At 42.9% G+C, this 18,738-nt stretch overlaps 1 protein-coding gene across 2 annotated transcripts in view; it reads left to right on the forward strand.

Moving 5' to 3' along the window:
• adamts6 (ADAM metallopeptidase with thrombospondin type 1 motif, 6) overlaps positions 1 to 18,738 on the forward strand; it is a 62,311-nt gene that overhangs the window by 4,294 nt on the left and 39,279 nt on the right. For both annotated transcript variants that reach the window (XM_061798972.1, XM_061798973.1), the window contains 7 exons: positions 4,043 to 4,214; positions 6,186 to 6,391; positions 6,479 to 6,562; positions 6,743 to 6,891; positions 8,647 to 8,690; positions 13,920 to 14,025; positions 16,265 to 16,411. In XM_061798972.1, coding sequence (XP_061654956.1) covers positions 4,043 to 4,214; positions 6,186 to 6,391; positions 6,479 to 6,562; positions 6,743 to 6,891; positions 8,647 to 8,690; positions 13,920 to 14,025; positions 16,265 to 16,411 — 908 coding nt within the window. The remainder of the gene's footprint in view (positions 1 to 4,042; positions 4,215 to 6,185; positions 6,392 to 6,478; positions 6,563 to 6,742; positions 6,892 to 8,646; positions 8,691 to 13,919; positions 14,026 to 16,264; positions 16,412 to 18,738) is intronic.

An 18,738-nucleotide genomic window follows, 5' to 3' on the forward strand; every position in this document is an offset into this window, starting at 1 on the left:
ATTCAGAAAACAGCCTTCTTCTCTACCGCCATAGTTTGAATGTGTGACGTGTCACTGTAAAGAAGGAGACAGGACACCGGCCGTAATTTACGTTTTCAACAGGGACCTTGATTCAAAAGTAGATATGATGGAAATTCAGACATGTGCGTGACAGTTCCTGTGATCATTGAGGGACTGGCTAATTAAGTGACCTTTCTGTTGCTTGGATCAGTGGCACAGACTCACTCTTTTGGTAGTGAAGCCTTTGGAGGTGACGTTAACTAGCAGGCCAGCCATTATGTTTTGCCAAATTACTTGAAGACAACCCAACCAAACATTTAAGACCTAATGTCTTCCACAAATCTAATGATGGATGTTTGCTTCCCAGTCCGTCCCTTTAGAAGTGTCTACTTCGGGTCTTTTCTGTTCAATTATTTACATCCTCCACTTGATTTATCCTCCTCACCTTACAGGTTCTGCTGGTTGGTAGAAAGTTAATAAATGATGACAAAAACTTGTTGTGTTTGGGGTTACGGCGCCGGATATTCTCCTAAAAGGTTTGGAGTATTTTTCAATATAATCCCAAAAGAATCGATGGGTGAGGAGGATAAACTGAGTGGATGACATCAATAGTTCTACACAGATGATAGCAAAACTGCCTGGTGGCGGAGCATCAAAAGTAGTTACAGTACTTTTTTTTTGTTGTTGTCTTGGTTTCATCATCACAGTGAGTTTAGTTTGAGTGAATGCCGACCTGAGTATACTACAGTTGACATCCATTCCAACATCAAACAAGCACATCTGTGCCATTAATCCGAGGAACAGAAAACTCGAGCGATCATACACTTTTAGTTGGATTACAGGAAAATAGACCATCTATCGTAGCATTAGCACAGCACAAAGCGCATCAGTCGCCAAAAGAAACCTTCCCTTTGGCTACGTCTACTATAACCAAGGTTCAGGCATTTCATTTATTGCTGTCTCCGCAACTAATTAGCGTGTCCTTCAATGATCCTGTTACGTCTGGATTTCCACCACTTCTCTTTTTACACGTAACATCTTCTTTTCGACGGGCATTTCATGCATTCAAAGTACGGTGGTAGAGAAGAAGGCTAAAATCATCATTCAAGACATTTCCCCTGTTTTGTCAATGGCTCTGTCTTGTTGAAATTGCGTCAGGGTTAGTTTACTAGTAGTACCATCGGAAAACGCTTCGGCTTTTGCCACCCGGAAAAACGTGTTAAGTCATGTTGAACTGTCGTGTCACACAAAAGCCTTGGCTCGGTCTAGTGGGTGCCGGCCGGCCGGCCGAGCGTTCAGACGATGCGCACACAACATTAGAACCATTGTAAATTTCCCAGCAGAACCTTGTTGGGAGGTGGTGTCCCCAGAGGAAAACCAACTCAGGCATCTGTTAGCGTTGGCTTTTCATGCTCGTCAAATGTCAGATGTCTTCCCCCGATTTCTCTTAAGCCTTGATTCTCGGAGCAGAGGTGGGATAAGTACCCACACTCGGTACTTAAGTAGAAGTACAGATACCTCGATAAAGTAACGACGTATTTGTATTTCAGGATGCCAATAATGTTGTAAAACAGGAACAAGAAGTCAATGCAACCTTAAGGGCCTTGACTGAAAAGGTAAAACCTGGCCCAGTCGGCAGGTATTCTTCCTGCCATGCCGTGGCTTCCGTTTTAGTCTCTGTGCCACTGGCCAGTCAACGTCACACTGACTTTATAATCTACCAAATGACTTGCCAGTAACAATAATTATTTGAATTCTTGAAGAGTCTTCGCAGTGAAAAGGTCAAACCAAGTCAACTCGACATGTATTCTTCTGCCGCGCTTCTGTTTCAGTTTCCGTTCGGTCACTGTTCGTGCAGCTACTGGCCTGTCAATCAATCACACTGTGTCATAAGTTGACTTGACAGTAACAAGCATTCATTATGGTATTTGCAATGAAAAGAAGGTAAAACAAAGCTCAGTCCGCATGCATTCTTCTGCTGCACTGTGGCTTCTGTTTCAGTCATTGCACCATGGTTAATTCCTTTCAGTCAGTATTCGAGCAGTTATTTGGCCAGTCGATATGTCACGCTGATATCGTAACGCAACAAACGACTTGGCAGTTACAAGAATTCCAGACAGGAAAATGAAGTGTAGCTTGCAAATGTGAAGCAAACATGTATTAGCCTCGTAGCCAAATGTGTTGGCAGAATCTAGATGCAGCATCATAAATTGAATTAGTGTTTGCTCTCTTTTTTTCCGCCGCCCCCCCCCACCCCTACTCACAATACCAAAAATGGTCAAAAGCGAGCGTGCGCTTTAATGCAATCAGCCGTCTCGACAATTGGAAAACCTTGACTCACTCTTTAAAAGACCCAAATAAAATATGTTTTATATTTTCACAGCGCCAAGACACTTTTGTCTGCTCAAAGAGGTGATTTAGGGTAATTGTTTGAATGCTAGTCCTCGCTCTAATTGCTTGTTTGACTGGCTGCTAAAGGATTGCGTATTTAAATACCGACTGTTTGGCTTTGCTCTTCTTTGCGGCCATGAATCTTGGAGATGCAAAAACAACAGATATGGGTCACTAAATGCTATTTGAAAGAGTCTCACTGTTTAAAAAGGCGCCTAGCGCAGGACCACCTCATAATCCTAATGCCAATCAAACATAGCTGCGATGTGTACCCATAAATGGCACAGGAATAGAGTTAAAAAGTTGCCCATTTTCAAGAAAAAAAAAATCGTAATGTTAAAATAACAAATTCATATTTTTTTAGAGAAAAAACGTTATAATGTGATGAGAATAAACTCATATTTTTTCCAAGAAAAAAAGTAATAATCTTTACAAGAGCAAAGACCGTATGTTGGGATTAAAAGTTGGAATCTTATGAGAATAAAATTGTATTTCTCTAAGATAAAGTTTAATAGGGGACGAAAGTTATATTTTGTTAACCTCACAGCGTAATTGCCCAATTGCTTTTTAAATATCAATAAAATGACCAATGTTCTTGCTAAAAAAAATTTTTTTTCTTGTTTTCCAAAAACATTCATATATGACTTGGGCAACTTTGCTATTAAGCTAATGATTTGAACTAGTGAATTTAAATAATACAACTTTATTCTTGTAATATTATGGCTTTTATTCTTGGAAAGATGCTTTTATTCTCTTAAAAAAATTATATTTTTGAAACAAAATACAGATTTTCTTGGAAGAAAAACCCATTCAATTATTCATGCAGGGATGCCAGATTCAGTGCACCAATAAACGAAACTAATCATAAACCAATGACTCCTCTTAATTGGTTTATGATTAGTTTCTTTTATTGGTGCACCGGTCACTAAATGCATTATTATTATTTTAAAAAAATAATTCAACATAATAAATAATTTCATCAAGTAAAAACAAGGGAGAATTACCTTTACGAGCGCAATCTCATGTTTATTAGCTAGCTAGCCACTAACTGTCTTTTTAGGTAGAGAACTGCCAGTGTTTTGCACATATAAATATTTGTGATGCACTTTCAAATGGTTTTTGACATTGTGATGATAATGCAACAACAAGAACAACACATTGCTTAGTATCAAAAGTCAGCTGGCTAAGACTTGTTTTGAGCTTTGCTCCTCTTTGTGGCTAGCTAATATGACTAACTTGTTAGCGGACTAGTTTTAAGACAGAATTGTTTAGTATGATCTAATAATATGGCCAAAATGCTAAAAATATGACTCACTGACTAGGTTAGCTAAGTAGTTTAATAAAAATACAAAATAAGATGGAGACTTACCTTTAGAAGCAAAAGAGTCTGTTAGCCGCCTAATAACTACACATATTTGCTTCGTTCTTTTAAATGATTTCGACTTTGTTATGATAAAACAATAACAATAATATCGCTTTGCATCAGTTAACTGGCTTGTTTCTTGTGCCTTTTAACAATATAATCGGCTAATAAAAAAAATGCTGTACAATGCCAACAAGTGATTTTTGCAAACAACTTTAAGGAATACCATGGTTAAATACTTAGCTGTTTTTAACTTTTTGCTTTGTTACTCTTTTTCCTTGTGACAAGCACGGCGTCATCACGACAGAGGAAGAGCAGTATTTAATCGAGCCATTAAAGAACATATCCTCCCCCACCAGCGACTGGAACCTGGAGGAAGCACAGCAACACGTTATTTATAAAATGTCCGCCATGCCCTCGTCGCAGGAACAGAGCCAGGAGTTGAGTTGCGGCATTTCAGGTAGGTGTTGTAGTTTCAAGTCATTTATGTACAATGCATAAGTAATTATCAAGGCTTAACCTTCAAGTCCTGAAGTTACTGTGACAAATTTCAACCGAGTAGAGTCAAGTCATTGCTTAAGTTAAGCAAGTCATGCCAAGTCATACAGTTACAACATATATTCACACATTAGCCACTTTGTACTCAGTATCTGTACATTTTTTATGGTTCCAATACCAGTCTCTCTATTGTGTACGCGCTCCTTTGTCTTCTCAATGAAACGCATAACCGACATGGAGTCAATGTTTGACCAGGTACCCGTTAGCTACTATAAAGGCTGAAGTTTACCAGGTTAAACATCTCAAAATTTGAGCAACCCGTCAAATTTCCAGCATACTTTATTATTTGTCTCTCTATCCACGTTTTTTTTTTTTTAACATGGAAAGAATCTGTGCAACCTTTTAGAATTTTACTCAAGACAATAGAAGCTTCGCGCGTTCATCACACAAAAAAATGCAGCCTGCTCACCATGCATACCACCCCCCGCACTCTGTTCCAGCAGGTTATTAACCTCTTCGTTCCCAAAGTCGAGACTACTTTTCAATTTTCTGCCTTAAATGACTTGAAACCCTCTGCGACAAATAATAAAACTCACCTCATTCATCCCATCGTTTAAAAAGTTAGCGAGGGATCCTGCACATGATGACTGCCCTTGTTTTTATCCTGTTTAGAACCTTTTATCCTCCATGTAATATAATGTATTATGCAACTCTATCACACGGTACAGTTTGTTGTTAATAGATGTGTATTTTCTTTTATGTTGCGTTGTATTACTCTGCTGTCTAGTGCCAGGTCAGCATTGCAAATGAGAATCTGTTCTCTGTTGCTTTACCTGGATAAATAAAGGTTAAATGAAAGAAAGAAATAAACAGACAAGACTTGTCAAGTCACGTAGGTCAAGTCAAGTCGAGTGGTTTATAAGTTGTAACCAAGCGAGTCCCAAGTCCTGAAACTGGTGACTTAAGTCTGACTCAAGTCAAGTCATAGCTCAACCTGTCTTTCTGCAACTCCAATTACATTTGCAGAGGGTTTTCACATTCACACTCAAAAAGATGCACAAATCTGTGTCGAGATGTTAACATTTCTGGCATGGGACGGAAAAAAAAAAGAACCAGGTGGATATTGAGGTATTTAGGACAGGGTCTTCTCGGAACCAGCAAAAAGCTGTCGTCGGCAGGAAGCCCGCGTGCCCCAACACGTATGATCTTAACACTTTTCCACAGAGCATCTGGGTCATAAAGCGAAAGGCGAGACCTGCAAGGTTCAAAGGGGCAGACTCGTGCACATTTCAGTTACCACTAGAACCGACTCCATGGGTGTGAATGCTTGTTTGCTTATATATGCCCTGCGATTGGCTGGTGACCAGTCCAGTGTGAAACCCACGTCTCTCGCCAAGTCATCTTTTGTTAAATAAAGAGTCGAAATTGTCTATGTGGTGTGAATGATTGTTTGTCCATACATGCCCTGCAATTGGCTGGCGACCAGTCCAGGTTGTGCCCCGCCTCTAGCCCCAAATTCAGATGGGATAGGCTCCAGCTCACTCGCGAATAGCATCAATCTGCTCAAGCCTCCCCATAAACACCAACATCTTTTCACATTTTTTTAATAAAGAAAAATAGCACATTATTGTACAAAAACTTGACTTACCAAAGTATTAATGTTTAAGGGGCGTGACCTGGTGAGTGATGTCAGAAGCTGTAGTTTGATTTGGCTGGTTAGTCTGTGTGTGAGCGTCTGAGCGTGAGTTATGGCATACAGCATTAATACATGGCTGAATGTTCATTGGCGACTGTGACTCTCCTTGCCCACATGCGAGGGCATTACAGTACCTCAGTTGGTCAATTTTTCGCGAACTGAAGCATAATGGGCAAACCGAGGTAATATTTCTTGTAAACCGAATTGTTCATCTAACCCGGTCACTGTGGTTTACAGACCTGGTCAAAAACAGTGCTCCCTCACCAGTCCGAGCGTCCGCCACCCCCCAACGTGAAGATACGGGCCGCAATGACACCCACCGAACGCGGCGCTCCGTCAGCACCGAGCGTTTCGTGGAGACACTGGTGGTGGCTGACAAGATGATGGTCGGCTACCACGGCCGCAAAGACATTGAGCACTACATCCTGTCCGTCATGAATATTGTAAGTTTGATCCCACTTTCTCGGAGGGTGCCCCTGGCGAACGCCATTTGTCTGACTTTGTGTCTTTTCTTCTTTTCTGGAGGTCAGGTTGCCAAACTTTACCGTGATGCCAGTCTAGGAAATGTTGTGAACATTATTGTGACGCGGCTCATCGTTCTGACCGAAGATCAGGTAAGAAGAACCTGGCAAGCTCCTCTAAGCTGGTTTATTTGGATATTTTTGTTGTGGCCATGACAATTACATCAACACTTACCTTTTGGACTAAGGGTTATAAGAAAAGCCAAGAAAAACTGAGGGTTTACGGTAAGGGTACTTTCTCTGTGAAATATCACCTCCATATCCATCCCGCAGCCCAACCTGGAGATCAACCATCATGCTGATAAGTCCTTGGACAGCTTCTGCAAATGGCAAAAGTCCATCCTGTCCCACCACAGCGACGGCGGCAACAGCATTCCGGAGAACGGGATGGCCCACCACGACAATGCTGTGCTCATCACACGGTGAGGACAAGTCGGGGGTCTTCCACTGCTCTCGCGGTTATAATGGCGAGAGCCCAATTTAGACGAAAACAGAAGGTGCTCTGCGCAATGTCACGCGGCAACAGCCAAAAGCCTCACTCGTCTTTATCTGCGGCATTATTACCAAGACTGTTTGGCCTGGTAAACTATAGCAACTCAAGTGTTTGCAGGCTGATTCTGTTTCAAGAAGTCTCGACGCTTTCTGTCATCAGAGCACTCTCGCTTGCTGACGCTCCGCAGATACACTCCTGGTGACATTGCATTTCTCTTTTTTCGCTGGACAGGATCTAAATCTCTCTTATAAAGTCAGGGATCTATTTCCCAGTCCCATTCAGACAGAACTCACCAGAGCGGGACACCACCGTGTCTGAAGTGCGCTTTTACACAGCTGATGCAGCTTTACGCAATGAACTAATTAGATGCAAGGCTACAGTTGACGAGTTCAAGTCCAAAAGCCGACCAGTGCCATTTAGACAAAAATAGAGCCACGGCTACTACCAGGCTGCCTATCACGGCATTGTTTGATGTTGGCTTCTTAACCCTGCAATGCCAAACAACTCCTATGTCAAAATAAATAAATAAAGGTTTTATTTCAGAAATCAACAAGTGCCTTGCATCATCTCCAATTAAGCCAATCACGAGCCCATACGTAAGTACGTCATCACGTACTTGTCACTGGTCACATATGTCCTCAAACATGTCTGCACTCTGTGCCCAAGATTTCTCGTTAACTCACTGCGATTATGCTGCTCGATGGTGCTTGCTTAAAACTGATAACTTTCGTGAAACTGTCCTTGAGCGATACTGTAGTATCCTGAAACGTATTGGTGGGATTAGTGTTAGTGATCAGGTCTGTGGTTTCTACAAGGAAGTCCTCTCCGTTTGTTCAGGCAAAGCAAATGGTGGTCCTGCTTTGCTAGAGTTTGTCAGCCTCTGTTGTCTGCTTCCTCTTGGCCAGGTAGGCAAATAGGAATATGTTCTCAATTGCCTTACCTGAGTAGATAAAGCTTCAGTAAATAAAACCAGAAGCAACAAAGAAGAAAAAGCAATCAATGTGACTTGTCTATCCTTTTGAAGGGTTTTGGGGTTAATTGGGTTAGGGCTAGGGGTTAGAGTATTTTGTCTGCTTTCTGGAGTTTGAGTCCGGTTTTAGGGGTTAGGGTACTTGGTGTGCTTTCTAGTGTCAAGGGTTAGGGTATTTGGCCCGTTTTCCCGAGTTAGGGTCAAAGCTTATGCTTGGGTTCTTCATCTACTTCCCGTTGTTAGGGGTTAGGATTAGGGTACTTTTGTTTACTTTCCAGGCTAGGGGTTTAGGATTAGTGGTTTGAGTACTTTCTTCTCTTTCCATGTAAGGGGGTTAGTGTTAGGGAATCTGCACTCCGCCTAGTTCAAGGAACGAGGAACAAGGGCTGCGGGGAGGGGCTGCGTTCGGATGAAGGCGGGAGGGAGAGCAAAATCAAATTTTCCGTGCCCTTGGTTTTAATAGCTTAAAAGCTTTAGATACGATTGGATCATTCGTGGCCATTGTAAGTTGCACGCGGCCTCCCCCGGCTGCGCTTTATTGGATTAACGGCACGCGAGTTAGCGGGGTCAATGGTCGGGTCGGGGCATAGCTTGGTCCACCTTCGTGCGGTGGGACGGGAACCGAGCCGTCACGACAGGTGCCTGGATTGCTTACATGGCAGTCCAAGCTCATATTCTTCTTTTCTCTCTGTTTGTTGTTTTTTTTTTTTTTAGGTATGACATCTGCACCTACAAGAACAAACCCTGTGGAACATTAGGTGAGTGCAAGTGGAATGACGGCAAATGTCCTCAAACTAGAGAGGCTCATCAATCATTTTAGCGAGAACAAGCCCTGACAATTGCTTTCGACACAACAGGCTGGGAGAAGTGACTGTTCAGGTGTTAAACATCACACCCCTGTCCCGGCATTGCGGAATTGCCTTACACACCAGGGGACATTCCATCGCCATTTTGCATCAGATATGACCTTGGAAGCTGGGAAATTCACGGTTCGACTTAAATCCCGATACCGTGTCGGTACATTTCACACACAACACCAACATGGGAAAAAAGGCAGAAGAGAAGAGAACTACAGCTTTAATACACAGTGTGAAAGGGACTATGGATCACAGGACTATGGATGCCAATAGCGCAGGCCTGAAATTTGAAAATCCGAATCAGTAACAGTAGAGCTGGGATTTCTCAGCCTGTGCCTTTCATCCAGAACCCAAGAAAGTGGAATATTGTATGCCCATTCTGACGGTGATGCTACTTACCGCAATCAGATAATTAGACTTATAAAATAGAGTGGAGACCTTTGCAATGCAACTCCTTTGTTCGCCCTTGTTATGGCTCTGGATCTGCCCAATCCCTTCTTTTGTCAATTCTTTGCTCTGCTTCTGTTTGCTAGTCAAATGTCCAGTTGTTAGCAAAAGAGGGACAGGATTTTTTTATTTTTTATTTTCCGGAGGTGGATATTCCCCCACAGTTTCAGCAAAGCTCCTGAAGCCCAAGGTAATAGGTCAGCGTGAGGCTGAATGGCATGATTGACACCACGTCGGTCACACTTTCTGTCTCTGATTAGTTGTTTTTCCTCATATGGGGTGGTTTCTTCAAAATTAAATTAGAGGTACAAAATAGGGCCAGAGCGGGCTGTTTTTTTTCACAGATCATTTTACTAATGTGCCGTTGTCAGGTCATACTGACAATTTTACCACATATGCCAAAAAGTACATTTTTGGGAAATTGCAAATTATTCCCGCTTCTCTTGGTTGCATCGGTGCTGCTAATAAGATAACAGCGTGAAAAAATCAAATGTAAGAAAGCGGTCTTTTGCAGTCAGTGTAAAAGGGTGGAAGGGAAAAGGACGATTAAAGGCAGAGGCTGATCGATGGGCTGATATCAGGAAGGGAGAAAAAGCAAGAAGCAGCCCCCACACTACCGCTCTGTGACAAATACCTCCCGTCTCCTCCCTTTTCCTCTCTCCTCGACCACCTCCAGCCTCCTCTCGCCATCTTATCTGCACAAGGCCCCGCAGGCAGCACAGTATATCTTGGAGGTAATATTGTGACTTCAGGGAGCGCTTTGACAGATTGACCGCATTCGTCACATTCCCCCGGTCGCTTTAATTGCCCCGGCATCTGCTTGGCTTCCTCGTTGTCTACCCCTCTACTCCCCACCACCGATCCCCAGCCCCCTCCCCCTTCTCGGGATCACGCTCCAGGGCCGCATCGCTGGCCTTTTGAGGTCGTAGAGTAATCACGAAGCCTGGAGATAGTACACAGTCCTCGCCGGTGTTAAGAAAACAACTCACACTCACACACGCATTCTTAAAACTAATCTCAGAGTAGCCACCCTCCTTCCTTTCCCTCCCTCTCCCACCTTCTTTCCTCACCTTCAGGCTCGCCTCCTTCCCTTTCGGCCCATCGCGATTTGCGAGTCTATTCTTGTTTAGCCTCTTAGCAAAGAGGATACAAAAGCCGTGACACTCTTAGCCAAGGCACAGCCGGCCGGGGGAGCTCGTGCAACCTCGCCGCAGGCGTCTTCCCCGTTCGGACCCTCTGGTGTGCCCCCTCCTGCCGCGGATGTCGCAGTTCAGTTTAAAGGGATTACTGCATTGGAAATACAAACAACAAACAAAGATATGTCACTACTGCTTCTGCATGTAAATATTGATGTGCAGATTAGAATACAATAGGCACTTATTCAACACAACAAGGGGACAAATAGTCTACAGATAAGTAGCTGATTGAGCAATGCTCACTTTGAACAGTGCTGCGACAGCATTTAGCAAACAAATCATACATATATAATCACCAGCAATATTAACGAGCAACAACGTGATTGTAAACAGCAGCAAGAATAGTCAGCACCATTCTATGCAGCAAAAAAACGATACTTGTATCAAAAAATAAATATGCAAGCAGTTGAGAATAAAACAAAATCTATATCTATTTATACAGAAATGAATGTGAACAGCAGTAATAATGGTCTGCTGCATTGTATGTGGAAAACAATAACTATAGATGTATAACAAAATATAATAATAGCCCATTGCAGTTGCCATTCCTGCCCTGAACGATCCTGGTAAGCTCTGAGAGGGATATTTCCGACTTTTCGCAGAATTCCGTGTGCACGTGGTTTCATCACAGCGTTGATTTATCTGGCCGGTCATTTTTAGAGGCTGCAATTTGGCTGAACACTGGGTTCTGCCGAGATGTTCTTCATATTTCAAGTGTGGATGACAGACAGAGAGAGAAAGATGTTCTAAATTCCTTCCCTGTACTGGAGACAATGCAGACGTGTGTTAGAAACAGTACTTGAGATGTCAACATGGACCAAAAACGCTGTCTATGTTCTTCAGTTCTGATGACGTTAGGATATTTACAGCCTCCTACACACTGGCCAAATAAGATAACTTTTTGCAGTTTTTTTCCTGGCCTGTAAGGTGCCGATGCTTTTGGTGGGGAATTGGAGACTCACGCACGATTAGACGCATCACAGAGGTGGAAGTGGATTGCGATGTTTTGACAGCCAAGACTCACTGGCCATGCCCTTTTTGGTGTTGAAAGCAGTTGTCACAACGTATCTCATTGTCGGAATATGTGACGCCACAACACTATATTCCGCACTATACATTTGGACTCTGCTGAACAATCGTGATAACACTTGTTGATGTCATCATCGTATCTGCCTTGCTGTGGAAATGGCTTCAAATACGTCGCACCTGAGCTAGACCGGTGGAATGCTAGGCGCTAAGCTAACTTGCGCCGCACCAGCTTTGGCCTGTGGCTGGGTAGCTAGTGTGGCTAAACATTGTCGTTTCACAATCCAGAGTGCGGAGCCGCTCTTCTGTTTCACTAATCCTCGCCTCAGTGGGAGCGAATAAGCTACACTACTGACAAGAATCATGAGTAGCTAAGCATGCGACACACACACCGCACAAAAAGAGAGCGCAGAAGACTGAGAAGCCATGCTAGTTGCTAAGCTAATGTGAAATGAATGTGAAATGTAAATTAGGAAGTTTTGTTTATTTTTTTATTTTTTTAATCAATTCACTTTAGATTTTCCAAGTAAGGGACTATACAACCCATTTAGTAATACTTCTATCGTAATTTTCATTTTTGAGTTTATATCCCAATAATGCCGTTAACGTGAAGGGAATTTTAGGCCATATTGCCCAGTCCTAATATCACGGATATCAAATAATCTCTTAAATGTTGCTAGTAAAACAGTTACTAGTCCGCCCTTGTCTTTCTACTAGTGTGCTGAATTGTCTTACTAGTAAGGACAAAGAACTTACTAGTACATGGACCTCAAGCTTGATATCTCGAATATCGACTAAACGCTCAAATGGCTTTCCATAAAGCTTGTCAAAAATGTTGCGAGTACTAGTGTGCTGAACTGCCTTGCTAGTGAAGACAATGAGCGTACTAGTATGTGAACCTTAACCTTAATCAGTGATATTGAATAAATGCTCAAACGGCTTTCCATGCTGGGGTACATTTGGAGTTTTTAAGGCACACACAAATTTGAACACTCCTGTGGTCACACACGCAAATGCCCATCCCCCAACACGCACTCACACTCATGCACAGACACAGACACACACACACACACACACACACCTGCTTTGTGCTGTCATCTGATCCACTCTGTACTCACCTGTAGATGTAATCTGTGAAGAATTGCCTCCTGTCTCCCTATCTGACCTCTCGGGCTTTTTGGGAAGAAAGGTCTCACGACACCTGGATTGCAGGGGAGGCAGAAAGTTGAAACAACCTCTCCTGCTCTCCCTTTCTCCTCTTTTCTCTTTCGCCAGCTCCCAAATGAGGAAAACATCTATTTTTTTTTTTTTTCCCCCTCTGACAGCTTTTCGGGCGCGGCGGCTGCTACGTTTCCTTCCTTGGCTCACATTTTAGGCGATGCCTGGCGCTTTGAGAAGTGTAAACCTCCGTCTCTATGTTTTCCAGCAGCCGGAAGCCAATTCTGAGACTTTCTCTTGCTTTCGTGGGCAACCAAAAGTGGGAAATTGAGACTGTAGTGTATAGTAGCCCCCTTCACATTTTGCTCGTCAAAACTGGGTTTTCCTGTTCTGTGAGAAAGGCGGCGACACAAAGTGAGGTGGGGAGTAATTTGCTGGCTTTGAAGTTAACATAAGTAGCCCGCAGGGGTGACAGAAGTACTTGCATGCTGTAGAAAAGTAGTAGTACAGACACAGTTATGCCTTGAGATCCATTCGAGCCTCCCCAAAACAGAAAACAAAAAATAGGAAAACAGCACTATAATATTGTACGCTATTGTGAAGTGATTTGAATTAAGTTCACTGCCATCATGCAGTGCTCGTATCTCAAGTTAGTGCGCGCAAGGTATAGCAAAAAAATTGGCCCAGGGATGGCTCGTATCTTGAAAAACTCCAAAGTCGGGTCACTCGCATCTCAAGGCACCACTTGTTTATAGAAACTGTCACTACTGTACAAAAAACCCAAGATAACTGCACGCAGCTGTGTCACATACATCATCTGGAGCAGTTCACAAGCAATATGTAGGTAAGAGAATGTCAAAAACATACAAAATGAAACAAAAAAACCATCCTACTCGCCAGAGATGGTGATTATTACATGTATTAACAATGAGTTTACATCTTTATCTTCAGTGCTTTGCAGATCGCTACAGACACGTTTTGCTAGTCAAAGTTGGCTGCAACAAGTTTTGCTCCGGCCAACCAATCAGATTCCAGGGCTCCGGCCCTGTGAGGACGACTTTGAAATCTGATTAGTTAAAGAAGCAGTCTCAAGTTGTATGGGCTAGTACTACTGATTCTAACACATTGAAGCTGAAATCTTAATTCAACAAAAATAATCTGACATTCATACAGACAGTAATAGAACAAGTAATACACTAGCGGTCGATGCTAAGCTATGTAAAGCCAAATGAGCATGCTTTCGTTTGACTCCTCTTGTGTTTTTTATTTTTATTTTTATTTTTTTATTTTTTTTTGCATCCAGGCTTGGCATCTGTGGCGGGAATGTGCGAGCCAGAGCGGAGCTGCAGCATCAACGAAGACATCGGCCTTGGCTCAGCTTTCACCATCGCGCACGAGATCGGCCACAAGTGAGTGTAAATGTTTTTTTTCCAGTGGCGTTTTTGAAGATAATTGCTGAAAAGTAGGAAAGCCTGAGAACAATGTAGTACTCAATTGTGGACATATTGCGTTAAACTGTTTTCCACCATTTTTAATCATTGGAATTTGGCAGGGTTGTTAACACTCTGGTGTGTCAAATTTAGAAGACATTTATTTTCACTTCACAGGGACCTTTTCAATGTTCAATTTCGTAAATCAGGTGATAGGTTTGCTTGTTGCTGGGCAGAATTTGTGCAACCCCACTTGTTTGCTGATGAAAGAAATTAGCATATGCCACGCGCACTAGGCTGCTAGACTGACAAACTACTAGGGACTGATGCAATAATTCCACCCGTTGAATCACTTCTCTCTATTAACTATTAAATATATATATATATATATATATTTTTTTTTTTTGGGGGGGCATTTTTCAAAAGTTTTTCCAGCCACGTGCATTAATGACAAACTTGGAATTAACCATTGAATCACTACTCTGTATTAAATATAAAATACGTATATTTCAGAATCGTAGTTTTACGAAGACAATGGCTATTTAATTATTACAATTTGCATTTGTTCGTAATTTTTACAGCCATGTTTGAATTTCAATAACAAACGCGATGCCAAAACGTTGTCCGCCTCGTGACTCGGCTCAGTCATGTGACCTGAGTCCACATCATGTGACCTCCCGTGTGGCTTCTGGCCACCTTTAAGCCTTTCTACCTCCTCCCCCGGGCCACGTGCCTCGGGACTCGGCACGAGCTCCGTGGGCTCCGAGTCCAGCGTGTCGCGCGTGCATACCTCTGGCTCACAACTCTTAACGCGCAATAATGATGATGTATTAGCCTCCCCGGAGAGTTGAGCAAGATGGCGATTTCCTTTTATTATGTCTCGTGTCTGCTTCTGTTGCAAGGGGCCTGTTGTAAAAATAGTCGATGCCTGCAGAAGATGTATAAGGAATAACAGCGCGGCCGGTACTGATTTATTTCCAGAACGTTCTAAAATGTCACATACGCGGCCTGCGCTAGAAAAACAGCTTGAGACGGCGCGATGCGGTCGCGTTTGTTAAATACATTAGAGCTGATTTGTGCTCTCGGGGACCGCAAGGAAAAGTCTAAATTGATTGTTGAGATGATTAGTTTTCAAACTCTCCAGCCTGGGAACTCTCTGGTAATTGATCCAAAGGATTCCCGACCCCCTCTTTCCTACTTTCCAGCCTCCCTGGCGTCCCGCTCAGACCTGCCGGCGCTGATTGACAAGCAGGCATCACATTGGTGATTAGGACTTTTGAATGATAATGTGTGTTTTCAATGTTTTGATTCCTGGCTGTAAAACAGGAAACTCGACCGAGTCAGGACCACAAGGTCAGAGCCTGTTTCATTTAACAACATGACATTTGGTAGCCATGTCGATCACGAGTAGACCCACAAAAAAGTCTCAAGAAGCCATGCCCGAAAAGACACAGGATGTCTCCCATTTAAGTTTGAAGCAGCCATTTTGGCTTGCCAACCGCTTCCAGAATTTTAAAAAGAATTCATAATAATGAGGAGGTGACGATTTTTATGGTTTCACAGTCATAGCGGCCCCCTGAAGGAAACCGTAACTACAATGTGGCCCGCGAGAAAAATGAGTTTGACACCCCTGATGTAGAGACTCCTAGAGATTTTGTCCTGGCCCGGTCGCCCCTCGCACATTTTGACTTTGTGACTGCTAGCAAATTTGAGCCTTGTATGCTAGACAGGGGTGAGTGATGGTAAATTGTGAAGAATTTGAGTTCTCGTCATTGGTTTTAGGCACAGCATGGCAACAAAAGTTTGTATTTTTACCAAAAAACACCATATAAAAGTCAATGCCACAAGGTCAGATCTTGACCAAGTGTTTAAATAAATTGTTAAGATGATTAGTTTTCAAACTCTCCTCCGGCCCGATAAACTCTGGTAATTGATCCAAAGGATTCTCGCCCTGCCTCCCTGCCTCCCTGCCTCCCTACTTTCCAGCTTCCCTGGTGGCCTGCTCAGACCTGCCGGTGTTGATTGACAGGCAGGCATCACAGTGGTGATTAGAACCTTTTTTCATTCCTGCCGAGCTCCAGACAGGGTTTGACCCTTGACCCGCACAGCTGTTTTAAGAGCCTGGGGAGCGCCGCCTTTACGGCCGAGCGATCGGTGCAGGGCACAGTGTCGGGCCTTTGGGCTAATCTCTGCTTTTATCTCTGCTTTCGACTCGCAGCTTCGGCATGAACCACGACGGCATCGGCAACTCGTGCGGCACCAAAGGCCACGAGACGGCCAAGCTGATGGCGGCGCACATCACGGCCAACACCAACCCCTTCTCCTGGTCGGCCTGCAGCAAAGACTACATCACCAGCTTTCTCGAGTAAGTGGATGATGGCTGCTCTCTCCGAGGGTCCTATGGAAAGACGTTTGAGCATTTTTTTCGATATTCTTGATGGAGCTTAAGGTTGTGGTCAAAAGTGGCACACATAGTGGATAAAATATTACTAGTAAGAATAAGTCATTCTACTACTGCATCGTCTGACTCCAGTAGACCCATAAAAAAAAAGCCATGCCTGAAAAGACACAGGAAGTCTGCCATTTTGGTCTGAAGCGGCCATTTCCCGTGGCCCTTTGAATAAAACGTCTCTCCTTTAAAACACAAAACAGTCCACAAGATCAGAGCTAATTTCACTTGATAACATGAAATTTGGTAGGCGTAAGCAGTTCAGAGAATGGATGGATGGATGTCTATCATGAGTAGAGCCACAAAAAAGTCCCCTGAAGCCATGCCTAAAAACACCCAGGAAGTCTGCCATTTTGTTCTGAAAAAATCATTTGGGCTCCTTTGCAGTGCCTTTCCAGAATTTAATAAAGGAATTCAGCCTCCAAAGCCAGTTTCACTTAGCAACATGAAATTTGTGTTACCAAATTTCATGTTGCTAAGTGAAACTGGCTTGTTTGTCTTAAGTATGCCAAACAAAAAGTCTAAGGAAGCCATGCCTGAAAAGACACAAGAAGTCTCCCATTTTGGTTCAAAGCGGTCATTATGACTCAGTAGCGCCATTCCAGAATAAAAAAAAAAAAAAAAAAAAAAAAAAAGAATTCAGCCTCCAAAGCCAGTTTCGCTTAGCTAATGAAATTTGGTAGCCCTGTTTATCATGAAGTAGACCCACAAAACAAGTCTCAGGAAGCTAAGCCTGAAAACACACGTCTGCCATTTTGCTGTAAAATTGGCCCTTTTAGCCATTTCCAGACCAAGATATGGTCTCAAAGTTTGTCCTATTGCTACCAAATTGGAACCTTGTTACGGCAGCGTTATGGATTTTTCATCATGGCAGCGAAGTTCGATGACTCAAACTCAACTCAACAAGCTCGGATCTTGACCAAATGTCTGGTACGTGATGAAGGTGAAGTCAAAAGCGTTCATCATTATTAACTTAATCGCACTCATTTCATCAACACGTCAGACCTCCTTGAGGCTCGGAATGATGACACGTCCTCTGTGGCGTCCCTCGCGCCACAAGGTGAGCCATTTAGCTAATGTGGAGCGGTTTGGCTGACGAGTAAGGCAAAAAGTACGCACATTATGGAAAGCTGTTTGAGCGTTAATGGGATATTATTGATATCCATCTTAAGGTCCGTGTACTAGTTATGCTCTTTGTCCTGACGAGTAGGACAACTTTGGTATTTTAATAGGACAACTATGTGTTACTACTGAGGCAAATCTGTGGACTACTTGGCAACTGTTTGTTACTAGTACTACTAATGATGTTAAGAAATTCTATTTGTTAATATCAAGCAATTCACTAGTAGTACTAATAGTTCCCAGATGTTAACTAGTGCACAGTTTTGCCTAGTAACATGTACTTTTCCTACTACTATGCCAAAGGTGTCCTACATGAAGCCGTCTTTGATATCCAGCTCAGTACGAGTAAGCTCTTTGTCCTCAGTAGTAAGACAACTTACGCACTAGTAGAACGACTAGGTTGCACTAGTAGAATGATTGTGGCGCTACTTGTAGTGTCTAGGAGGCTATAGTGCGTGATACATGCAAACTCATTTAGCCTAGTAGTAGTCCTAGTGGAGCACCTTAGTTTACAAGAAGGTTTAATTGCATACTAGGAGGCCAAAAATGGCACTAGTAATGGAAAACGTACTAGTAAGACAGTCATTCTACTAGTGCGCTGAGCTGTCTTACTAGTGAAGACAGTGTGTACTTGTACTAAATGGACCATAAGCTGGATATTGAATAAAATTCTACTAATTAACATCTAGCACCTCACTAGTAGTACTAGTAGCATGCAGTTTTTAGTAGAACGACTTCGTCTTACTAATAATGTTTTTTTCCACTACTGCTTTTCACTAATGTTTGACATTGCTGCACACTAGTAGGACAACTTTGGCATCCTAGTCAGAGAACTAAGTTACTAGTGAGGAAAAACTACGCACTAGTTGACAACTGTGTGCTACTAGTTCTACTCATGACATTATAATTATGCTAGTTAACATTTAGCGCTTCACCAATAGTTCTCTGGACAGTTTTACCTCATTAGTATCATGTAGTTGTGTAGCAAAGTTGTCCTACAAGTGAGGACAAAGTGCACACTAGTACATGGACCTTAAGCTGTATATCAAGGAAATCGAATAAATGCTCAAACGGCTTCCCATACGCACACACACAGACACGAAAGAAAAAAGCTAGTGGGG

The sequence above is a fragment of the Phyllopteryx taeniolatus genome, chromosome 15, assembly GCF_024500385.1.
Source record: "Phyllopteryx taeniolatus isolate TA_2022b chromosome 15, UOR_Ptae_1.2, whole genome shotgun sequence".
In the NCBI taxonomy this organism is placed as follows: domain Eukaryota; kingdom Metazoa; phylum Chordata; class Actinopteri; order Syngnathiformes; family Syngnathidae; genus Phyllopteryx; species Phyllopteryx taeniolatus.